Source organism: Caloenas nicobarica, chromosome 1 (assembly GCF_036013445.1).
Source record: "Caloenas nicobarica isolate bCalNic1 chromosome 1, bCalNic1.hap1, whole genome shotgun sequence".
Classification (NCBI taxonomy): Eukaryota; Metazoa; Chordata; class Aves; order Columbiformes; family Columbidae; genus Caloenas; species Caloenas nicobarica.
In genome coordinates, this window is record NC_088245.1 from 14,821,045 (window position 1) to 14,846,527 (window position 25,483).

Consider the following 25,483-nt stretch of genomic DNA (forward strand, 5'->3'; position numbering starts at 1 on the left):
CAGTAACACAAATTGCATTCTTTAAAGAAAAAAAAAAAAGGTGTTAAATTGGAAAATGTAACTTTTTCACTTCCTCTGTCAGAATATTGAAATTAAAAGAGACCCGGAAAATATATCTGCTAAACTTCCAAGCCTACCCAGACCTGTATGACAAGTCTGTTTTCCTATGAACCTCAGGAAGTAAGACATGGTACGTCTTTACTATATTTGCATACCATAGTTTTCATTTACACTAGGTATATACTTAAATCCCTACGTGAAAGATGCAGGCCATCCACAGCCTAACTTCATAATACATGTCGTATTACCCCACGGAAAGACTCAATGCCTACAACATGATCCGACAACATACACAATTCGATCCATCTCTCCATACAGAAGTTCTGTTCAAATAGAATGAAGTAATTAATAGACCGCAGTTTTTTCCAACCCCCCCCGCCCCCCTAAACCACCAGCAAAGCAACACTGGAAATGCGACGACCTGGTTGTCAGAACAACTCCACATAGCCCGTGCATTTTCCTCAGCCGTTTTAATGAGGTCATTTTACAACATCGCTTAAACTGACTCTTTCGGTAAGTTATTAAGAACCGTTGAATGATTCCGGGGAACCTAACTTACAGACACCAGTGCTCTGACACACGAGCAGGGGGAGCGGGCGGGAAGGCCCAGCCGGGGCCGGGGGAAGGCCCAGCCGCACCGCCCGCTCCCACGCTCGGGCCGAGCGAGGGGAACTTTCCCTTGCGGCCAGCAGAGCCTCACGCAGAGAGGGGGCGGAATGGAAAGCTTTCCCCCGAGAGCGGCTACACCCTGGAGATGGGTGGAGAATGAGAAGCGAGAACCTTCCTCAGCGGCAGCTACACCCTCGTGCATAAGGTTAATGGGGGAAGGGAAAGGAGGACGAACGCAGCACCAACAGCTTTGTGCGGGCAAGGAGAGGGAAACACGGACTCCCCCGGGCAGCCGCCGCCTCAGCCAGTTTGGTCTGCAGCCAAACCCCACAAGAACGCAACGCGGTCACATGACCTCCGGCGGACGTGCAACTCCCTTCCCTCTCCAGGGAGACCCTGCGCCATCTTGTACTGACGCAGTTACAAAAGCAGGCACGAGTTGCTCCTCTCTCGCTCTTCCCCCGCTCCTCTCCTCACAGCCCCGGCTCTGTTAGGGAAGGAGAGGCCAATGCCTGGTCCTGCTCTCCTTTTCACCAGCTCTCCGGGGATCCCCCGCCCGCGAAGTCCTCCCTCGCGCTGAGATCATGGCGCCCGTTTTCTCGCTTTGCACCAGCCTCCCCCGGCAGCTCCCCAACCCTGCCCAGCTGCGGCTGCCCCTGCTGCAGGATGATGTCAGCGCCAGCCAATCAGAGCGTGCCAAGCTACCCCAGCCGGCCTGGCGATTGGCTCCCGCGCAACCCCCTCCCCCCTCCTGACTCAGCCTCCGCCGCGGTTCGCTGCGGAGCCGCAGCCAAGGCACAAGTAGGGGGAGGGGAATAGGAGGGGAACTTAAAAAAAAAAAAAAAAAAAAGCCACCTAACACAGAAAACCGACAACCAAACCCACCAAGACGCCAGCCGCCATTTCGCGCAACAACAGGCAGAACCCGAGCGAGCAGCCCCAGCCAAGCGCCCTAAGGAGAGAGAGAGAGAGACACACAAGAGACACACGCACAGAAGAGTTAGACAGGAAAAAATACCCACAGACTCCGCCATGATCACAAGACGTTTAATCGCCCCCCTCCTCCCTCAGACTCAATGCCCCATTACAGCCGCCTCCTCTGCGTCCAACCAGCTAGCAGATCCCTTCACCTCGGCTCCCTCCTGCCGCAGCAGCAGCTCTTTAGAGCCCCAAACTCTCTCTGCCCGAGGTGTGGGGGGACGCTAGTCTATGGCGCTGCTAACTGCTTCTCCGGTCACCCGCTTGTGGCGGCTCCATCGAGACACGGTAAGAGCTGCCAGCACAGCTTTTATCTGGTGCCCCGAGTTTGCGCACTGAAGGAGGCTCGCTCAGCCCCTGGTGGGCGTCGAATGAAACCCCAGCCGCCGCCTCCCCTCCCTCAATCAGCCGTATCGCTGGAGGGGCTGAAGCCGGGCAGGGGAGGCAGGGCGGTGTGCGGGCAGACGGCAGCTGGCGAGGAACATGGCGAACGGAAGAGGAGCTCGGTACGAACGGCACAGGCTGCGTCCTCCCCGGAACGCTGAGCGAGCCTCTCGCTTTGCCAGCTCCCGCTGGTCCGGATAAAAGCACACCATACCTGCTCCCCGAGTGCCGTTCCCTAAAGGGGAAAACTAAGTTCGTTCGCTGCTCGTCTCGCTCCCTGCAGAGAAGAAACGCCTTCAGCTAGCGCTGTCCCCCTCGCTTTAAGAAAAGAAGCCCTCCCCCACTTGCCTTAAACGCTTCGGGGAAGATTCCCAGCCTCAAGTGCCTTATTGATAGGAGAGATTCTGTGAGAACCTCCACATCGCCCTGAACCGCTCTCCGACAGAGCTCCCCCTCCCTCCCCTTTCTCGCCCCCCTCTTCCCCGCCCCTCCAGTAAGTTCCTCTGCGTGTGCGAGATCCGGTGGGTCTGCCCGGCTTTTCGCGTACTTTGTGGCAAAAATTTACCCCTCGGCTTGAGATTCGTAACGAATAGATGTGCTGAGAATAAGGACGGTCGTGAGGAGGCAGCCGGAGGCGGGGGGGGGGGAGCAGCTGAGGAGGGAGTTCTGGAGTTTCCGCCTCAGAGGATGCAGTTCTGAGTCAGACGTTCTCCCGCCCGCGTTCGGTCCCACAAGAGCCCGGGACGGAACCCCTGCCCCTCCCCCGCGGTCTGCGCCTCCGGGGCTGCGGATCGCCCCCGGCACCAGCCCCAGCTGCAGCCGCCCCTCCTCCGCTGCCCTACTTCCTCCCACACCTCCTCGCAGCCCCCCTGCTCAGCCCCTGCCGCAGTCTGGAGTCTCGGCCGCGCCCAAGACCCGAGCCGTTCGGCGTAACGTGCAAACCGCTGTTGCAAAATGGACACTGAGGGCTCGGCGGGCGCAGACTGCGCTCCGGCCCAAAAGCAAAATGGCGGCTGTTTGGCTTCGCCTTGGTAACCCTGCCCCTGCCAGGCGGGGCGGGTGAGCCCCGTGCAGTGGGAGGGAGGGGAGAGCCGACGCCATTTTCCCAGAGAGAGGCAGTGACATAGAAGGGAGCGTAGGAGGCTGAAAGGAGGGAGACACGGGAGCAGCGGCGGCAGCGGGGTTTGTACATAGGTCCCAAGGCAAAGGCGCTTCCGAGCTGGTCCCTGTAGGGCTCTGCGCACTGAGCTAGGTTTGGGGGGAGGGGGGGTCTCCTCTTTCCCTTTTCTTTCTTTTACCAGAGCCTGCTGGGGGTTCAGTCCTGCCTAGAGTAGGGATATCCGCAGTGGGGCTGTTGCATTGTTTTGGTTGGGATAGAGAAGGGGCTCAGCTGAGGGGTCCTGCTGCCTGGCCTGTGACCATTACAGGTGAGTCTTTGGTTATTACCAGCGTATTCTGCTGTGGGTGCTTGGGGGGGGGAGGGGGGTGGCAAAAAGGGAGTGAAATGCGACGGGAGCGTCTCCTCACCTCCGGTACGAGTATACCTCCCTTCCTACCCGAAATGCGTTTAAATTCTGTTTAAGCTGCCTTTAATTTGCTTTTCCTTTTGTGGGCTTTGGTAAAAAATGGCAGGCTGTCGCTGTATCTTGTGAATATGGCGGGTTACTGTAGCTGGAGGAGCTGAGGAGAATTTTTTTGGCAGTTATGCCAGATTTATGCATTATGCTTGGAAAAAGAACCAAAAGGGGCTATTATGTGACAGCATATGCTTCCTTAGGCTGGTGGTTTTATGAACGGGTTTGTGTGTTATTGGGGCTGCGTATTGAGTTTTATGAAGCTGAGGGAAACCCATTCTCTTCCTCCATCCTGTATATTTTTGCTTTGTGGTGCTAAAATGGCTCGTTATAGGCCTAATCTCTCTGCCTTCCACACCCCCGCCTCCTTTCCTCCCTCCCTGCTAATATCTCCGCTCCATGGTGTAGCCTGGACAAACGGAAAGCAGTCCTCAGGAGTTTCTTTGCCAATTTAAAAGGGGATCATTCTCTCCACCCCCTTTCTTGAGGTTGTAAGTAGTTAGATTGGTGCATCCCTTTCTTGCTTTAGTTCCTGCAGCCGGTATCCGTGTTCCTTGGGCGGCGTATTTCAGTCTTTTTCTTGAAGAAATAAATGTTGGTGGGGTAGACCCTATTGCTGCAGACACAGGGAGGAGAAACAAACGGTTCACTGTGTAGTGCTAAATAGGGTGAGAAACATAATATAGCCTGATTTATAAAGGTCCTATATTCCCCCATACTCAACCATTAGGGAATGTGCAGTGGCTAAAAGCCCTGAGGTCCCCAAAATGGTACGTACTACGTGTCATTAAAAGCAGAAGTTTAGTGGTGCATCTAGATTTAGGAATGTTTCAGTCCTTTTATTTACAGTATGTTAAAGGAATAATAACGAAACGGTTTTGTCATTCAGGGCTCAGATCAGAGAAAAGAAAGAGATAGCCATGGCTGTACTTATAATGCATGATTAATTGATTATAATCACTATACTTCTAGAGCTACTTTTCAAAAAATGTGGAGCAAATTTTTTAATTTCCCTCTTTTGTCCTTTAGAGATTCTAAAAATGGCGGCCTCAGGCTGATGTTGTGGTAATCTAATCAGCTCGGGTCCTCCACACCCCATGCAGTGCGTTTGTCTGCAGCGTATTAGAGACTTATTAGGTTTAAATGAAAAGACTGTTCCCTCCAAATAATGTACGAAACATCTCTTGACTTTACTGCGATTTAAAAATGCTCTGTTCCAGCTGATTAATTTTATTGGTTATGTGTGTGAAAGGCAAGTGAACGAGACCACTCTTGTCGGGGAGAAGAGGGGTGGAAAGAGGTAACAGACTCAAGTAGCTTCTTTGAGGGGTGTGTATAGGTTGCTGTAAGGTAATATGTACGTCGGTTTAACGATTTGGAAAAGCTCCTGTGTTTGTCATAGATCCTGTACATCTGTCCATCTTATTAACGACATAAAAGCAGTAATGTTTATCAAAATAAGTAGTGGATTAAGATCACTAAACCAGCTAAATTCTTTGCAGAATCACATTTGTGACCGTCATGTTCACCTTCCAGGAAATACCTTTGCTGGACATTGGGGTAGTAATTCGATGTATTCATAGTCCGAGAATACTGAAAGAACTTAATACTTACAGAAATAATGTGTTCGATATTATAACCTGTTACTTTATTAAGATGCAGAATTTCTTCTGCCACCACGTAATCCTGGTCTTAGATTTTTTTTCCTTCGGTTTATTTTGTATATTGCTGTATAAATTGTGTATGTGGTAATATGCATACACATACTGAGGGGAAAGTGCAGTCCCTAACCTCTAATTTTTTTCCTAAATGAAATATGAACCTTTTAGTATCACCACTATAAATATGTTCGAGTGGGGGGAAGGGAGGTCACAAGGATTTATTATTTGGTAGTTGGTGTAGTATAGTCTGATACAAACTATGGAGGCTGCAAACTGGATGTTTTAAGCAATTAAAAGAAATTGTCACTTTTTTCTTTTTTGTATGACTGCTTTTAATCTTGTCCTTGGTTTAATGAGGTATGGATTCCTACTCTAGTATAGCTTTGGAACCTTCTGGATTTAAACAATCAAAAGCGAGGTATTGAAATGGCAAAACTGTCTTCAGTCTCTGAAGAATTTTAATTTAGGTACCGTTCAGAAGCACTGATATGTGGCTTAAGGTATACCTGAAGTTGAACAAGAGTTTTAGAGCGTTGGTAATGTGTACCTTTCATGTGTTTTGAGGCCAGAGACTGAGTGATTTTACCCACCAAGTGATGCGTTAATAGTCCAGTACCGCGTGCTTCCATCATACCTTCTTTATAGATTTGATTTTTTTTTTTCAAATAAACCGTGTCTTACTCTGTAAAAAGTACACAAATAAGATTCTAAGAAGTGTATGTACAGGCCTTTTTGGAAACTTTTTGCCTTTTTCTTTCCTTTCCCTAGGTTTAAAGCTCTTGAGAACAGGTTTTTTAACGTTATGACTTAGAGTGCTACACAGCTCTGCAGTCTAACTCCATGGTCTCAGTCGTGTTCTCAAGCAGGCATCTGATTCAAGATTAAAATTAAAAGAAAATAATTTTATACACTTTACAAAAAGTATTATTGGAGGTGAAAGGTAAAATAAACCCAAAGATTGGAATACTCATAGTCACATTTTACAGCTTGTCTTTATAGATTGAATGTTTTATGCACTAAAAACCTCTTGGGAATTTTGACATCTTCCAGAGTTTTCCTGTATGAGTTCTAGTGAGTCAGTTTGCATTTGTGACTCAGTTTCTCCATTTGTAAAAACAGATCTGTGATCTGTTTTAAAGAGACAGTATTACAAAGGAAATTCTACCTTTATTTTTTAACTCTGATGTCAATGTGTTAGAGCATATTCATAAAAAAATGAAATACCCTGCACTAATAAAAACTTCTTGAAAGAGGGGAGGTTAGAAATATAAATTTCTTTTTTTTCAAGAGACATTTCTGATATACAAACATTGTGTTACAAATGCAATAGTATGGACTACAGTTCTAAAACCATTTATGTATCTTCAAGCTTTTCATATCTGAAGGAAAAATCTGTTTAACTGTCACTTAGCCTTTTGGGTGAGGTTTTTTGCCACCTGGGAGATTTCAGAGGGGAAATAATACTGGCTTTTTAGACTATATCTAGGGTAACTTTCTCATAGCAGCAAAATTCAGATTACTTTTAGGAGTTGCATTACCTCATATCTTTGGTACAGTTTCAACGCACACAACTGTTAATATTCTGCAGGAAAGCAACAGAAATACAGAAATCAGTGTCACACTGAAGGCTGTAGTGTCTCTCTAGTCCTGATCTCAGTTTGATTTAAGGACAGTCTTAATTTTGCGTACTTGCTAATACTAATTTTAGTAAGGACTATTTGTGGGACTTAGTTAAGGAGTGGTGTATGTAATTGTAGCATTGTTCTAAATAGATTAAGGTAAATGATGGTTTAATGAAAGTATTTTGCTGGTTTTGTATAACATTCTAACAAAATTGACTAAGGAGATGTGTAGATTGGCGAAGGTATAAAATAAAACCCAATTTGGACTTCTCGAGATATCCTAAGGAAGTCCATCTGTGTTATTGGCCTTGTGACTTCCATACAAATGAGCATTTGTGAGTCTCTCAAAAGCAAATTTTGCTGGACAGTGTTTTTGGAACAGGTACAGTGTTTAAATGTTTCCACTGTGCAAATAGTAGTTTTGATTTATTACTAAGAATGAAACTTAAGGCACCTCTGGGGAAAAAAAAGCTTCAGTGTATGTAGAATGTGGATTAAGAAAAAAAACACTTCATCCTTTCAAATTTTGGGTTGTTTAAAATATTAATTGCAGTGGGCTTTTGAATGGCAAGATGGGCAGGGTGAATATTTCTAACTATGTCAGGGTTTGCATTTTCTTACTAACCAAAGAATTGTCACTACAAAAGATAACCTAGTCTCTTTGAGGATCCGCAATTCTGCTCGTGACCTTCATGTGACAAAAAAAGCCTGCTATAATTGTGTTGAAAGACAAAACTGTTGTTACCTTTAAGGCATAACAAACGAGTTATTTAAAAGAAACCTTGTCAAGGTTCCATACACTTGCTAGGAGATATTGAGATTATTTTTAGTTCCTCCTACAAAACATATTAATGCGGTATTAATGAAACAGGCAAGATTTTAAACTCTTCTGGTTTTTAGAAAATTTTAATGGTTAAGGTTATCTGTAAACCTTTGAAGATGGTTTTGTTGTACAAAGTGTATATATATATTTTTTTAATATGCCTAAGTGGTTTTTTGTATATTTTTTAAAATTTAAATAATAGGTAAGAACTATAGTAAATCACAATGTCCCCTCAAGTTACATGTTTCAAAAGTACAAATGAAGAATATCTTGAAGTATCACACAGATTGCATCCAGTGCAAGTAAAATGTGTTTGTTTTGCATATTTTGTTGAAAGGGTGCTATCTCTCCTTTCACGTGATAATTCATACACTGCTTAGATGGAGATGCAGTGTTATAAAACTTAGGTGAGACTTGGAAGGGACCAGCAGTTTTGCAAATCAGTATGGGAATGCCAAAATAGTATTGATCCTAGTTTTAGAATTTAAAGTTAACATTTTCAATACGTGTAGATATTAAAACGTTGTAGTGCAGGCTCAGGTTTACAGGAGCTTTTTGAAATGTTATTCTCATTTATAGTTGTGTTTTGTGTATTGTTTTATGCCATCATTGTCTAGGTAATCATTTACTTTTATATTTGTATCTCAAAAATAAATTACCATGAAGTTCAAAGACAAGATGATAAGACTAGATTTTAATGACTTTATTGTACTTTATATTACAACTTCAGAAGGAGGATCTATAATCTCTTGTTGGTTATTTTATCTGTCATAGAAAATGATGAAATTAATATCCTATACTAACAAAGTGAAAGTTCAAAATGTATATAGGATGGTAGGTTTGGATCTTTTACCTTGAGGAGCTCTGAATATTTAAATTGGTTTGCTGTTCATTACTCTTTAACTCTTCTAACTTAGCTAGGTCTAAAGATACTTTTTTCCTTTAACAGTGGGTGATATTCTTAACTTGCCTTGAGTAGACAAAAGGAGCTAACTCCTCATTAGTATGGTTATGATGGGGCTGTGTTTAAAACCATATCACAAGTTAGATGATATTCCAAGTCTAGACAGTTAATCCTGTCTTAACTGTTGGCTTAAAGAAACTTTTCCAATGAGAAATGCTTTTAGTAGGTACTACTTAAACTGAAGGTGAAGATTTGAGAGTTACACCAACTTACTTACAGCTTTTTAGGAAGATACAGGGAGATTTCACCTCTCATTTGGTTTCCAAACTTATAGTTCTAGAACTGTGAAAGAAACATGAACACTTTTATATAAAACTGATAAAAAACCCAGTTGTTTTGCTGGTTATAAGGATAAGGTTCCTCCCTCAGATGCTTTGCCATGTAATACAGCTAATTGCTGGTTTTTTTGGTTAGAGTAGAAATGCTTCTTGGGAACCTTCAGTATCATTATGCTGCTTTTTTTTTTTTATGAATGGCTGTAGTGGTTTTTTATAATGTTCATTCTCTACTGTTTCTTTCTAATCATATCTTCTGTACTGGAAGCAATAAAAGACAAACTGCATCTTTTTTTTTCCCTCCCTTCTGTGTGGCAGTAGTATTGAAAGTTAAAAGCTGTGTTTTGTGCTTCCATCGCCAGGCAGAATTTCTTTGTTGTGTTTATTCTAAGGTGACGTATTTTGTATCTTTGTTACTACAATTAAAAATGCATACTGAGATCTCCTTTGAAAACACAAAGATATGAAGCTACAAATCTAAATTTTGTAATGCAAATCAGTCAATAAAGTTTTGGAAGAAAATCGCAATTGAAAATCAAATGTTTTTTGTTTTCTTGAAAGTGGGAAAGATCTTTTGCTCTCTGTATTTTTTTTTTTTTTTGGCTGTCCTTGAGCATGTCATAGTCCCCTCCATCTCTTCCTTCACTCTCTCTTGCCCTCTTCCTCCCAAAATCTTAGTAAAGAGCATTGAAAAATTGCCAAGTTGTTACAGGGAAATATAGTCCAAGTTGAACTGTAGTTGAAATTACTTAAGAGTTCTTCTATGTGCTCTAAAGAATTATTAAAGTTTCTGTTTGAAAGAATGCAACTTTCTGACTTGTGATAAGATTCCTAGGCATAAGCACAGCAATCGGGTGAATGTCTACAAACTGCTTCCACAAGTAAAAGTGCTGTTGTGCTATTCATGTAAGTTAAATGCCACTTGTAAGACAAGGGAACTAGTTTTTGGAATCTGCCAAAGTGAGAACATGTCAAAATAGAAATTTGCTCAATGTCAGATTTGAATTAAGTCAAAAAGAATTTGCTTCTTGTGTAGTAGCTATCTAATACTTACAGTAGATTCTCAGGTCTTATTTAGCAGCATTAAAACAAACAAGGAAGCTTGAATTACTTTGATGTAATGAAATCAGCAAAATATGTTGATTGTTGAAAGCAATACCAGTATGTATTTGTAGCCATTTGTTTTCCCCCCAAAAAGCCACCTTGGAAGGAATACTTGGCCTTAAAATTTAGACCTTCCAGTGACTGAATCACCATGAGGTATACTGTTAGTTTTAATCAAAAATAAATATACTTAGCCCTTACAGTTGTAGATGTGACTTAGAGACTATTCTTACAGTGTGCGGACTATGTGTACTTGCAGAAACACTTTATATTTTGAAAAGTTTGTCAAGAATAATAACAACTTAAGGTAATAATATTTTCTTGGAGAATAATTGGTAAGTCACAGGAATGTTGTGTAAGTTTAATCAACAGTTATTTATAACTGTGATAGAGAAAAATGTTTACAGTAAAACAGCTGATACAAGGAATGACTTAAAGTCAAGATCTTTTTACTGGGAAACTACTTTATTTGTTATCTTAAACTTTGAATTTCTGTTTAAGGGAATTTTATATTGCAGTTGTATTATATGCTACTGTTAGGTAGCTAGTATATACTTCTCCAAGCAATAACCAATATTGCTATCAAAAAGTTTTTTTCTCTTGCTCTTCTTAGTATGCTGTACTTGTTTTGTATTTTACAATTTCCTGACTCTTCAGCTCAAATAATTGATCATTTTTGAATTGATAGGCCATTTTGTGTGTGGTTTCTTTTAAGAAGTATGTCAGGTGTTTAGTAAGCTTACAGACATCAAGTGATTCGCATCTAATTTTCATTTGTGGGGGTCGATTTCTGTAAATATGAAACCTAAAATCTGTAAGCATGGTGTTTTTCTGTGTACGTCTGCTTACTCTTTCTTTGATAGATTTCTGTTCAGTAAAATAATCCTTGTTCTTTCTGTAACTGCGTTTACCTTTACTTCCCTTCTACCACTCATTCTTTTTTTCTTCCTAGTCCGATATTTTGTCTAACTTCCACTGAGAGAAGAAAAAAAGGAGTGAAGAGAGAGAAGAGGTAAGGGGAAGTGTTCCATGTTTTAATGGACTGGCATAAATATTGGAGGAAGAGAGTTCACGTTTCATCCCTTCTTCAGGAACACACAAGAAGGGCATTCTTGGACCAGGTAGTAAAGGGAAGGTAGTCTATGGCCAGTGGAAACTAGCTCTTTATGATGGAAACTTAGGTAACTGACAGACTGATTCAGGGTTTATACTTAAAAGAGCAGCTTTCTTTCCACTGACTGGCATTAGTGTAATGCATGTAATGACCAGTATACTGAAGAATTGATAGTTATGTTATGGAAACTCAGGTTTTTATCCATTAGTCTGGAATACCATGGAGGAGGCAGAGCTTGTTTCATTACTTGTTCTATATCCCAAACTCAAAACCAATTCATGAAGTTTGGCTGTCATTCCAAACATGACTGATGTCTTTGTTGAATGTGAAGTCCTATATTGTATCAGGATGTTCTTAAGTATGATAATTAACTCTTTGGCGTATTTGTTTTTGCTCTGTATTGGCACTGCATTAAAAGCAAAGTAGTAGTAGGAGAAGACTTACTCTTTGGCTGTAGTAACTGGGTTTCTTACATGAATTGGTCTGATGACCACTAGGTCTCCGTCAGTACAACCAGTAACTTAAAAAACCTAAAATTTGGTAGAGTTAGGAATTTAGTACCCTTGAGATCTCTGAAGCTTAGTGAAAATCCAGAAGGGGATGGAAAGGGGCAGGTACATGCAGTGTCCTGGGAGAAGCAGGGAGAGGAAGCATCATGATTTTAGTAATTATCTGTTCTCTGTACTGAAAACTGTCAGGTGTGTAACTCCAAACCAGCCATAGCACCATAGCAGGTGGTTGGTTTTATTTTCTTGTCTGGGAGGTCATGACCGACAGGACACATGAGGAGGAGGTGAAGTGGACCTGGCTGCTGACAACGTGTAGGTCAGTGTGGATGCCATAGGAGGTTTTTGAGGGGCTTGTAGGGGAGGCCAAGAGCAGTTAATATTGCGATGGGGAAGATGTTGAGGAAGAGGGATGTAGGGAACCTTAGGTCAGTAGGAGTGTTTTGGCACAGACTAAAAATACATAGGAAACTTTTAATAGTTTCTTCTATGTGATTTGCAGGAGTTGGTCATCAACGGGTCCTAATTTGTATATTTGAGTGTGCCTGCTGTGTCTCACTTGTACCTACTCCCTTTTTTATCTCAGCACAAATTTGAAGTAGACTGTTAACTTTTCAGTTAGATTACCATTAGGTTAGCAAACAGCAGCAAAGGTCTGAATTTGGACTCATCGCTGTGTCTTAAGCCTGCATACATCATACTGCAACTGCAGTGGTTTAACATTTGGAAATTGGATATCCCTTGTAATCTCTTAGCAAAATCTATACCATGGTGTGGAGCATGTTGGGGGAAACAGAGCAAGAACTTCCTTGTGGGTAAGATTAGTCATTTAGTTGTATATTCTGCTCCTAGGTCTGCTTAAAGACGTGTTATCTCCTTAGAAACAGCCAGCAATAAATAAGTTGAAAGATTTCTTTATATGTATTTATGTTACCTACATATATGCTGCATATATTTTTTCCAGATTACTTTCTGTATAAATACATATGTATATACACACACATGCTCACCCATCTTTGCTATTTGAAGGTTATCTAGAGTATACCATCAAAATGGTGAGTTTCTATCACTAGTTTTCCAAATAACCTAACTATTGTATAGAGAAGAGCAAGTGCTCAGAGCAGTAGTAGAAAGCAGAAGTTTAGCAAAACATTTTTTTCAGTAAAGTCTTTAAATGTTTTCTTCTGTCTCTCAATTAAAAAAAAAACAAAAAAAAAAACCCAAACAAAAAACCACCACCAAAAAAAACCCCCAACCAACCCCCACAGCTCCCTGAATTTATTTTTTTAAATAAATGGGTTTTTTTAAAAAAAGGAAAGGAAAAAAAAAAAGCTTACAGGCAGGGATGCCAAGTGGGAAAGCTCAGTTTGCTGGCTCTGTGAGAGTGTAGGACACTAGTTTTTATGCTGGATTTGTGGACTACAGCACACTGTATTGACAGGGCTTTTTTACTTAGAAATTTATCCTGTGTAGATTGTGCTAGGGCATAGGAGTATCAACTTTTCTTAGGTACATTCTTTTGAATTTCTTTGTAGAAAGGGTGGTTCCCATGACCACAGGTTAAAATTGTTGTCCTGTAGGTCTGAAGGAAGGCATGACAAGAATTGCTTTTGCTAATGATTGCAAAATGTTTATACACATATGATGTAATCAGGGGGAGGGAAGAGGAAAATATTTAGATTGCATGCTCGATAAAAGGCAACTTATACATAGAAGATTTTTTCAAGTATTTGTCCTCAAAATTCTGTTTTTCTCATTTTTCTAGTGCATGCAGTAGGCTTGATTTGTTGTCTCTCAATTACAAGGTACGTAACTGTCGCTGTGTGCTGCATTGAATACCAGCACTTCAAATCTGTTTGTATCCACCTCCCCTTTAAGGGGAAGGAAAGTACCAGCACACCTGGTAGAATATTTTTCTTGGTGTAGCAAAAATCAAAGAGAATATTACATTTTGGTCATCTGTCTCTGTTGCCCGAGATGATTTATGTGAACAACTAATACCAGAATCAGCAGAGGTCTGAAAGCAGTAGTATGATCTTGAAAACCTTTGTATCTTGCCTGACAGACCCTGTTGAGGTGGGAAGCTGTAGTTAGTTTCAGAGTGATCCTGTGTGACTCTGGAGACAACCCGGACCCGCAGTAGCATGAATTTTCTACTGGGAGCAAATAGAAGGTGGAGTTTTGGTGTGGTTTAGTGCTGAATGAGTACAGGTAGACATCTTTTACGTTCAAGTTGACTTTGAAGTTACAATGGGATTAGCATCTTGTGCTGGTTGAACTGAAAGGTCTTGCTTGACTCAAGACTGTCATGCAACTAGTTTGTATATTTTACATCTGAGTGATTTTTTTTTTTTTTTTTTTTTTTTTTAAACCTGTAAATCTGGTAACTGTTCTCTACCCCTCCTCTTCTTCCTTGGTCTGTGCACGAGTAGAAGATAGACTGTACAGATCACTTTGTTTCAGCAATTTCATCTGTTTGTTCCAGCAAGTTTCAAGTTGATTCCCTTAGATTTGTAAATGTCACTTAAAAATGAATCTTTCTGTTTACTGTGTGTATTCTGATCCTTAAATACTCCTTCAGGAAATTGTTACTAAATTTTTGCCTGTAGTCAAAGAGCGTGAGGCAGTCGTTTTACCAGTACTCTTAGTTTAGCACAAGAGAGTTTCTTCTGTACTTGTGCTCAGGGGAAGTGAGCTTGGCTTAAGCATGGGGTGAGCTGCCCATTTCTCCATAGGCTGGGAAACACATGCTGTAAATTGTCAGATGTTCAGGAGTGATAGTTACTCTCAAAAGTTTCAGTTACTCAGTTTACTAAATATGGGTAATTTATCACTTTTACTTTTTACATATTTTGTAATATGTAGTTAAAGTTATATCATTTTGCCTTTAAGGAAAGACAGTTGGTGTATGTGGATAGGTTAGAAGGTTTTGATTTTTTTTTCCCCCCTCTAGTTAGGTATATTTTGTATAGAGACCTTGTGAAGATGCAGAGCAGACGCAGTATAGAGATGATAATTTGGTTAGAATATTAATTTTTCTGTAGTGACATTAGTCAAGGACTTTAAAGTCGCATGCATTAGTATGAAATCTAAATAATTATTTATCTTAGACCAGCACGCTTTCCTCTCAAAAATACCCTAGTTATAGGCTAATCTAATTATAATTAGTGTTGTGGGTTTTGTTTGTTTTTTTTTTTTTAGTCTCTGCATTTAGGGAGAGAAGTGTGGTAATTCTTTCTGCAAAAGCAGAGGTGGTGAAATCCCCAAGTCTTGAAACATGTGAACTATGTAACAACTTTTTTTTTTTTTTCCCTTTTCTTTTTGTCTTGAAATTGAAGATGGGTGGTGACTGAGAGAGGCAATTGCCAGAAAAAATATTGAGGAACTTCAGGTTTATATTAAAGTCATAAAAACAGGAACAAAAAGACTCATAATTTTTGTAATGCTTAGTTATGTAAGAAACTTGAACTGATTTAGTGATCAACTTACTAAAATTATTGCATCCATCTTTGAATTCTATTCCTAACTTTTATAGTGGATTTTCTCCATGACTTTTAAATGCTTTTTGTCTTTAGCATCTATCACATGACAAGAGAATCTGGAAATTGATTTATGGGGAAGGAGAGACAACGAATAATGACACTGTGTGTTTAAAAAAGCTGACAGATGTACTAAGAAGAATAGTAAAATCAGATTTCATTAAATTTTTTTTCTCTTTGGTTTTTTGTAGCATTAGGGCTAAATGTGGGTTAAACAAACAAAACCAGCAAAAAAACCCACAAACAAATGAAAAAACCTCACCTTGTTGTAATAAGTATTTATATTATATTGATGTATTGATTTGTTACTCTTTGATTTTTATGAAAAGTTTTTCATCTGTGCACCCAGTTATATAGGTTCTAGCAGGCTTTTTAGTACTGGTTCTTCTTCCCTCTCTCTTCTTAAAAAAGGCTATATGTCTTGCAGAGGTGAGCTAGCAATGTAGCAGATAACCATGCGAGTTGTACCTTTCCCAGTACAGCAAGTACTGTTTTGTTTCTTCTGGTTTGAAAAATATACTTGATTATTAATAAAAATAAGGGTAAGTCAGAGTTCTGTGATCAGATTTGTATTACTACTTTCTGTTTGAATATAAGGACTGGGAACTCAGTTTCTGAATATAAAAGAAAATGCAAGTAAAAACAAACAAAAAACCTCACTTACATGGAAAATGCCATGGAAAAATTTGCCTGAACTCTTGACACTTAGAGAATGATTGATAGCTGGGATTATGAAACCTTGTTGGAGTCATCTGGACAGTTTGGCTAGACTTCAAGTTCTTATTTTTCAAGTGTACTTTCTGTCTAGGTGATCTATCATCTGCTTGTTTCCTGCAACTGTTTTGTATGCTTTTGATTGTCCTATAAGAAGCAAGTGGAAGGAGGGAAAAAAGACATACTGATAAAATAGGCCTGGAGATCCTTTCTGCTAACATCTGATCATAGCAACTGGATTTCATTTTGAAAGTTTGGACCCTGTAGGATTAGATTCAAAAATACTGATTTAATTTGAGGAGATTACCCATTTACTTTCTGAGTCAAGAGTTGAGCCTTCTGTTTTTTGTGTGTTGTTTTGTGATTTGTTTGGGTTTTGTGTGTGTGGTTTTGTTTGTTGTTTTTTTTGGTGTGTGTTTGGTTTTTTACCTCCTCTGTGTACCAGTGAAAAGTTAAGTTTTTTCTTCTGCTGTCACACAATTGATCTTAGAAGGACATGGTAGAAAGGAAACATGTGGTCTTTGTTAGACCACAGAATAATGTTGTGTAAGTGGAATACCTCAGGGATAATATGTAACTTATTTTCTGTTGTTTAATGCATAAATGATGTTCTTTGTACAAAGCCATGCAGATTAATATTTTGGAATGTGTTGTGCTCTTGTACTTCTCTTATTACAACACAATTAATTAAAAAAAAGTAGTGGTTCTGGTGTCATAAGTGAAGTGGATCCTGAGAAGTATGGTGAGGCTTCAGATATTAAGTCAAAAAAGCTCCTGTATATTCTCTAGAGAGAAAAAGAGCTACTCGAGAAAGTGTAAACCAATGGGATTGAATGATCAAGCGTAATAAGCTCCTTGCAGGAGGTTGATCTTGCACAAGATAAATGCTTTAACCAGACTGAACAAAAAGTGTCTTGTTTAAGATGAAAATTATATTATTAGGGCAAGAAAAACTTTTTAACTGCAATTAAGTAAAAGCAAAGATTCTTAAAATAAGGAATGTGTTTTCATATAATAAAGCTGTGCTGGTAGGGTGATAATGAAGAAAATCTGATGACTCTAAGAAATTGTCAAAATTCTTTAAAAGCTTGCAGTGTATAATCACTGAAAGAATAGAGTGGGCCCTGGCAAAATTGAAGGTGCTCCTCTGTTGAGATGAAGATGTGGTAGGTCAGCTACTTTGCCCAATAAGGAGCTGATCAGTGAACTTTGAACCAGCAGGTTTTGTATCCTGCTTTTTAACTATATGACTCTGAAATTAACCGGACAAACTAGTGTGGTCTTTCTAACTTTCAAATTCATGTACTGCTTGAAGAAAGGTTTTCTTAAATAGTAAATAGTGTATAATCTGCTTGGATTGTAGGAACACTTCTTCTCTAGCATCATTTTTTCCATTCTTCCTGGGCAATTATTTAAGTGAAATGCACCTATGAAAACAGTTTCTTAGAATTGTCTCTGACAGATTGTCAGAATTCTGACAGAATAATGACTTGAAAAAGATGGCTGCTTGCAGAAATTGGAAAGTACCATATTATGATAGCAGATAGTATTTTATGACTCATTAACATATCAAGCTTCAAAGGATAAGCAATCACTTTTAAGATGGATAAGGAAGAAACATCCCCAGTGGTCACATTATTTTCTCTTCTGATCTTTGCAATTTTTTAGTATAATCCAATAAAAATACTGGGAGTATTTTAGTGTGTCGTGACAATACTTCTGGTTCTGACATGATGGAAACTAATTATTTTCCTTCATGCCAAATCTGACATCACTGTAGTGTTCATCATTGGAGGGCTTATAAGGTCACAGTTCTGTAGTAAGTGAGCATAGTGTAATGAGTTTATCCTGGGTCTCCCCCTGCCCTGTAGCAGGAATTCATTGAGAATGGCTAGTCATAAATAATGAGCTACGTTTGTTTGAATTAACTTGTCTGTGTAGGTATTGTGAGTTGGTGACTGCCTTCATTCTTCCATACTTAACGACAGGCAGAGCAAAAGCATCTGAGGGTTTTGTGTGTGTGGTGAAGACCTGAAATGTTAAGGTGGTAAAAATTAATGAAATATTATGGTATTACAATCATGTTCTGCATCTTTTTGGATGGAGCAAATTCTGTTCAGTGCTGTTTGGCAAAAAAAAAAAAGCTCAAGTCTCTGATTTTATTCAGTGTAGATTGGTCTTCTAGAATTTGAGTGAATTCTGACTAAGGCTTAAAGATATATTTCAATAGTGTGCCCTAAGGTAAGAACTTTTTCTTGGATCTGTGTGTGTCCCCCCCCCTTTTTTTTATTTTCTTAGAAGAGTGGTGATGTATTTGCTTCGTCAGAGTTCATGGTGTTAATTGGACCATGCATTAACAATTAATTTTCAATCTGTACGTAGCTTTAAGAACATTAATTGGTCCGTTTTTCTGCATTACTTAAAAACAAACGACAACAACAACAAAAAAAACCACACCAAAAACCAAAACACAAACAAGCCCCCCAACAACCCAAATTTCACTGGATTCTCAGATTTGGTAACCACATCTCTTCTTTCCATGTTGAAAGTGAAAGTCTCTTGAATATATGATGATGGGGCAGCCTCAGTTGTTCTATGTAAACTTGCAGATGTCATAGCCCATGATGCAGCTAAGGCAGGTTTTTCACTTCCGTCTGTCTCCCAGGCATTTTTGTCTTTGTGTATTGATTTCCTCTTGTTACTCTACCTGGTGAGAAGTATTTAAAGAAAATTAAGAAAATCCACACTACTACCAAAAGCAATTTTAAGTGTGAGAAATATCTGTCTAAGTGAAGATCTTGATCCTAGGCAGCAGTCTCCGATACATCTTTTATTCCTTGTTTGAAACACAGTAAAACTTTTTTAGAGCTATCTAATTACAAGCGTATAATAAAATCCCTATTATGGTAATGATTTTTTAGCATAGGTGAAGCTGCAGTTGGTATAATGAAATAATGCTTAACCTATGATAACCGATTTACCTGGACTAAAAAAGTTGATGGTTTCAAGTATTGAGTAGGAATTAATATTTTTTGTTACTTTTTCAGAAGAAAAGAACTAAATGGTAACCTGAATTTTTCTGTAAGTTGTAGATGAGGCCATTCAAGGTTCTACCCTATGATTAAACTATATGTCGGCAGAATAAGTGCTTACCTTAAATGTAAGAAGGGCTTGGGGTTTCTTTTATACCTGCTACTAAAAATATTCTATTCCTGCTTTTGGTTTAAGAGGTTTTTCTTGCTGCTGTTTCTCGAAAATAGTATGTTTTTCTTTATTTTTGTGCATAGCTAGTTATATAGTTTGACATTTGTGATATTTGATAAGAAAATACTGAGCATTTACACAAGGAAAGCAAGATACCCCAATGACTAGTTGGCTTGATTGGTTTCCAGTTCGTTGTATTTGGTGGCTCATGCAATGGGACCAAAACACAACTTCTTCTGTCTAGTGGGAGAAGGAACTGTAGATGGTTTAGGCACTTAAGAGCATGGCAAGATGTTTGACATTAATTGCCAGACTTCAGTAGTGAGATAAAATTTAAGAAGTTAGATGAAGGCTTGGTGCCAGTTCATACCTTAGAGGTGCCTTCTAGATGCCACTTCCATCATCCTGAGGTTGCCGACTTTATTGATAAAAGGAACAAATTCAGATTTAAGTCCACAGTGCTTTTCTGAAGTCCTTTTTATTAGTATACTATTTTTCACTGGAGGCTTATTAGTTTTTTCTTGGCAGTCTGGTGGTGTTTGGCAAGGATGAATGTGTTAAAATGTGTTGATCTTAAAACTGTTGGGCTTTTCTAGACTTCAACTAAGATACTACACTTTGTCAGATGAGAGGAGTGTATTTATTAAGGCACTCTGTATGCTTCATTGCGAAGTGGTCTTTGTTCTTACTATTTTGACATTTTGGAAGGTGTTTGCAATTATTCATTATGCAGGTATTGAAGATGGGGGTATTTTGCTTCAATTACCTAGTCACTTGTGGAAAACCTTGTCTGTATTAAGCTATAAAAATGCATTAGTTTACAAATCTGTGAATGGAGACAGCTGAGGTGCTATGGACATCTCTCGTTTATTTAGTTGGATGTTCTGCGCTACTCGCTAAGAGGAGTGGGAGACTGGTAATAACTGGCGTATAGGTGGTATTGTTGTATTGACTTGTGCAAGTCAAGCAGATTGTAGCTTTGCTCTGCAGTTGAAAACTACTACTGATTCTTTTTAGTTTGCTACTTTAAAAAAAACAAAACCACAAAACAAACCAAAAACAAAAGCGCGCACACAAAAAACCAACCAACAAACCCCACACTTCTAAAAATGCCCCTAAATGGTTACAGTATCTTCTGATGGTGATCTATTAAAATGAATGGAAATTGTTTCATGTAATTATTGTGACTCATTAGAATTATTTTGGTTTAAAAAATACAGAATGGAAGTTACAATATTGTTTCTTTTGACATCATTAGTTTGTATGGTGGACATTGAAAGTTTTTTTTAAAGTGCAAAATGAAAGTGAACAATGCTTTATAAGAAATACTTGAAAAATTCTGTAACCAGGTTTCTGTTGAAAGTTACAGCAACTGGGCTCTGACAACATAGGGCAGTAAGCAAATGTACATGATATTCAGTAAGTCTGCCATAAAGTGAGTCCTTTATCACCTTGCTGAATGGTTTGTTGTTGTTTTTAATCACCGGTTTAAATGATAATATCTTTGTCAGTTTGTAATGTTTTTAAGTTCAGGCCTTAAGATCATCACACTCTTAAGTGTATTTGAAGTTCATAGCTTTTAAAGAAGATTGTTTTATTTTCCTTTTGCTTGTGTAAAATAAAACTAATGTGAAATTCATTGTGACAGATAAGTGATTTTTGGTTTTTTTTGTTAAGTACATGATGTTAAACTGTGTGGTTTTAAAATTAACTGGCTCAGTCTTCTGCTTTTATTGTTTTTTTTAACAGGGTTTGTGGATGCACTTAGATGTTTGCAATGAGCACTGTGGCTGGCATGCCCCAGTGTTTTGGATACCAATGCATAGGACTCCGTAGTAATCGAATTTATCAGAAACGAACGTCATGAGCATAGTGATCCCATTGGGGGTTGACACAGCAGATACTTCTTATTTGGAAATGGCTGCAGGCTCAGAGTAAGTATGTGAACATGATTTGTAAGTTTTAGATACTTTTAAAAATTATTTTTATTTCTTCTCTAGTGGGTATTTTTTGAATACAGCTGACTTTCCTTAGTTTTATTGAATCTTTAATTGCATAAATTAATAACTGTCACTTTATTGTTAAGTCAGTTTCTTCCTCTTCAGGGAGACCAAAGGAGAGAAGCTAAACTGGTTTGCTTTTCATACTAAAAATATTTTCCCATTTCAATGTCCTTTTAACTATATGTAAAAAAAAATTTTAATTTCGCATGTTAGAAAGGTAAATTCATTTGATGTGGAAAATTGCAAGAAAATGGTAGTAATTAGAAAAGGGTGCCTTTATTTTTGAAGTCTGAAGGCCTACCGTAATTGTCTAATACCATGTCTTCACAGAGTCATTATATATTGAAAAGATAGTAGAAATTAACTTGTTAATCACTCATTTCAGTTAGTAACTGTGGATAACTGTGTATAAGGGGTTACAAAGTGCCAACAAAATCCTGAATTCAAGAAACTCTTCCTTTGCATGGAATAAGCAAAGTGAATTTCTGGGGTTTGTAGGGGTTTCCTTTGTTGTTTGTTGGGGGGGGTTGTTTTGGGGGTTTTTGTTTCTTTTGTGGAGAGGGATTGTTTAGGGTTTTTTTGGTGGATTTGTGGTAGAATATCAATAGGCAGGAGTTTAGAGATTTTTCCTGCCAAACATCTTTCCATGTGTAATATCGACCTGGCTGGTGAATGTTTTAAGAGGAGAAATAGCGTTTTGGACACCTTGTTTCTTTTGAGAGGTAAAAGACCAAGTGATGTTAGAACTTCTACCAGTATACGTAGGTACACAACCTGTTGAGCTCTCTATGTTTCAGAATAGTATCTGGATTTTTTTTCCTCTCTTGCTTTTACAGTAGCAGAGTATGTGATAGGTGAGGTTTTGGGGAAGAGTTGGACATCAAAACGTGGTGTTAAGGTTCAAGAGAGTTTGTGTAAGCTACAGTGATCTTGTATACTTCTTTGCGTATACATAGGGGAAAAAACCCAGTTCCTTTCTTAGATCTAACAAAAAAATTTGAATTCATCATTTGTATTAAATTCAGTTGGTTTTGGTCTTGGTTTTTTTGTTTGGTTTTTTGTTTGTAGTGTGTGGTGTTTTTTGTGTGGTGGTTTTTTTTTTTTTACGAATTCACATGCTGTTACTCCTTGCCTTCCTCTGTGCCTTTCTGTAGTAGTATTGAACTTTCATTATGTTTGGTTACCACAAAAATACATTTGCTTGTTAGATGTTGAAACAATGGATTAGACTGACTTCGTATACATGCTTGGAATCTTTCATAAATTGAAAATAAACTTCATATAGTCCTTCATTTAACAGGTACATTGAGTTACTAACAGGAATTTAATGCAGGCAAGAGGCTGGCATGGCTGAGTCAAGACCTGCTGGTCAAACTAAAGGGCAAGAAGGAAAGGCATGGGCAGTGGCAGCAGGGACAGGTATCCTGGGAAGAGTATAAGGATGCTGCCCCGTTGTGTAGAGATGAGGTCAGGAAGACCAAGGTGCAGCTGGAGCTGAATTTGGCAAGGGACATAAAGAGTTATAAGAAGGGCTTTTGCAGGTATGTCAGCCAGAAGATGAAGGTCAAAGAAAATATATTCCCCCTGATTAGCAAGACTGGCAAACCAGTAGCAGCGAACAAGGAGGAGGTTGAGGTACTCAATAATTTTTCTGCCTCGGTCTTTACTGTCAACCTCTCTTCCCACATATCTCAAGTGTTTTTGCTCCTCCACCAAAAGATGGAAACGAAGGGAGCAAAGTCCCTCCCACCGTGTACCTCAGAGGTCCATATTGGAACCAGTACTGCTTATTAGCTTCATCGGTGATAGAGACAGTGGGATCGAGTGCACCCTCAGCAAGTTTGCAGATGATGTGCCTGAGGGACCTGAACAGGCTTGAGAAGTGGGCCTGTGTGAACTTCGTGAGGTTCAGCAAGGCCAAGTGCAAGGTTCTGCACCTGGGTTGGGGCAACTCCCAATATCAGAACAGGTTGGGGGATGAAGGAATTGAGAGCAGCCTTGTGGAGAAGGACTTGGAGGTACTGGTGGATGAAAAGCTGGATGTGACTTGCACACAGTTGCACTCACAACCCAGAAAGGCAATCGTATCCTGGGCTGCATCAAAAGAAGCCTGGCCAGCAGGTCAAGGGAGGTGATTCTCCCCCTCTGCTCTCCTGAGGCCCCACCTGGAGTACTGTGTTCGGCTCTGAAGCCCTCAACACAGGACATGGACATGTTGGAGCAGGTCCAGAAGAGGCCACCAAAATGATCAGAGCGCTGGAACACCTCTATTGTGAGGACAGGCTGAGAGAGTTGGGGTTGTTCAGCATAGGGAAGAGGAGGTTCCAGGGAGACCTTATCACAGCCTTTCAGTACTTAAGAGGCTTTTAAGAAGGATGGGGACAGACTTTTTAGTGGGGCTTGTTGTGATAGGACAAGGGGTAGTGTTTTTAAACTAGAAGAGGGGAGATTCAGGTTAGATATAAGGAAGACATTTGTTATGATGAGGGTGCTGAAACACTGGCCCAGGTTCCCCAGAGAGGTGGTAGATGCCCCATCCCTGGAGACATTCAGGGCCAGGCTGGACGGGGCTCTGAGCAACCTGATCTAGTTGAAGATATCCCTGCTCATTGCAGTGGGGTTGGACTAGATGACCTTCCAACCCAAACTATTTTATGTTTCTGTGAATTTAGGTAGCTTAGCACACACTTTCAAAACTGTGTATAAGTAATATTACACTGTTTAAGAAGCAAATGACTTCCAGTTTCGAAAGAAATGTCATGCACTGTGAGCAGAACTGTTGAACAGCTTTTAAAAGGGATGTATCTCTTCTGTGCTTTCAGTGGTATATGAGGCTGTTACAACTTTGTGCCACTTATTGGAAGAAAACTAAGAATTTGCACGTTTTTGTCACATTAAATTTTCTAAATTATCATGAACACTACTTTCCTTGGTGCAGAATTTTTTTTAACTTGAATGACTCCGTTCACAGCCCTTTTCATTAGGTTTTCCTGTGGTTTTCTTTTATGTTTAGAGAAGGTCATGATTCCTGAGGTTGCTGACGTTCCTTGCAGATGCAGCATGCCATACTGAAATTAAAATAAATAAATATAGTTGTCAGTATAAACAAGATAGAGTTCACATTGTGTTATTTGCTTGATAGTGTGGCATGGCAACCCAGTTAGGAACTGCTTTTCTTCAGATGTTAAATGACTTACCAATTAGGTTAATTCATGTCATCTCTGCCATACTTTTGCTGAAAAATGTGTAGTTGCATGATAGGCTGATTTAAAAGCCATGTCACGCTCTAAAGAAGTGTGACACAAAGGTGTGTCTGTAACCTACCAGCTTGTACAGTTGTAAACCTGTTCTGTCACCGTCTGTGTTATTTTCACGGGTTTTGTACATTTTCTTCCAGAGAGTAACATGTTGGACATAGATTGTATTGCTAGCAATCATAGATGGTCTTTGTGCAAGTTCTGGGTTTTTCCCCAGAAGGAGGAGTTGGAATTTCTTCCCTGTGACTGACAGGTCTGATATTTCTTCAGCAGTTGCTGAAGCGTGAGCAAACACAAGAATGGGGGAATGACAGACCTCTGATTATGTAGGAGAAGGCCCTGGAAAAGCTCTTGGATTAGTACACTCTTAGCACTGAGAGATTTTTCATTATGTTTCAAACTAGTGGCTAAGCCTATTAAAAAGGTGGATAGCTTATGTGATTACATAGTTTCGCGTATTATTTTAATAATTGTAGCAAATAGCTATATGGAGAATAACTCTTATTAAAAGGTTTGAACATCTTAAAAATTGGGTGAAGCAGCCTGTTTCTTATGTTAGTTGTACCTGAGTGAGCTCAGCAGTGGTGGATTGATCTTCATAGTGCCATAGTAGACAGAACACATACATACTTTGCCTTTATTTGTAAAAGGCTTACAATGAATATGTGTGACTTCTTACTGTTAAAGACCTTGTAACAGTAAGTGGAGCCAGCCATTTTGGAAGGTTCAAAATGGGCTTCCAGATTTGAGAGTGTTAGTCCAGCTTAGAGTATGGGTATAAACTACACATTAGGAAATACTGTTCATGGTACTGCTCTCCTGTTTTTCATATCTCTGTATGTTCTTTAGAGAGACACCTGTATAAAGTGTCTGACAACTACAGCGTATGGATCATTGAGTTCAATATTCAGGAGAAAAGATTATGAACATTGCTGTAGTCTTAAATAAATGAGAACCTACCCTCCCATTACTGTTATTGAAACAGGGATTTTTTTTTTTTAAGTATTTTAGGACAATGGGAAGCTTGCTACAGATGGTATAAAGCCAGCCTTTACCTGTAGGGCCTGCTATGAGACAGTCAGCTGGCAGAAA

At 39.6% G+C, this 25,483-nt stretch overlaps 1 protein-coding gene and 1 long non-coding RNA gene across 6 annotated transcripts in view; one reads left to right on the forward strand and one right to left on the reverse strand.

Moving 5' to 3' along the window:
* Nucleotides 1-511: 511 nt before the first annotated feature.
* LOC136000846 (uncharacterized) lies at nt 512-2,425 on the reverse strand. The gene is made up of 3 exons (XR_010607749.1): nt 1,800-2,425; nt 1,555-1,621; nt 512-1,156 (listed from the first exon to the last, which is right to left on the reverse strand). It is a non-coding gene; the product is annotated as an uncharacterized LOC136000846 (long non-coding RNA).
* A 654-nt stretch (nt 2,426-3,079) lies between these two features.
* KMT2E (lysine methyltransferase 2E (inactive)) overlaps nt 3,080-25,483 on the forward strand; it is a 63,309-nt gene continuing 40,905 nt past the window's right edge. For 2 of the 5 annotated variants that reach the window (XM_065658680.1, XM_065658684.1), the window contains exons 1-3: nt 3,081-3,458; nt 11,007-11,066; nt 20,881-21,065. In XM_065658680.1, the coding sequence (XP_065514752.1) occupies nt 20,995-21,065 (71 nt within the window). In that variant the 5' untranslated portion in view covers nt 3,081-3,458; nt 11,007-11,066; nt 20,881-20,994. Of the gene's footprint in view, nt 3,459-11,006; nt 11,067-13,439; nt 13,480-20,880; nt 21,066-25,483 lie in introns of all 5 variants that reach the window. The other 3 variants (XM_065658681.1, XM_065658683.1, XM_065658682.1) reach the window with 3 other exon arrangements.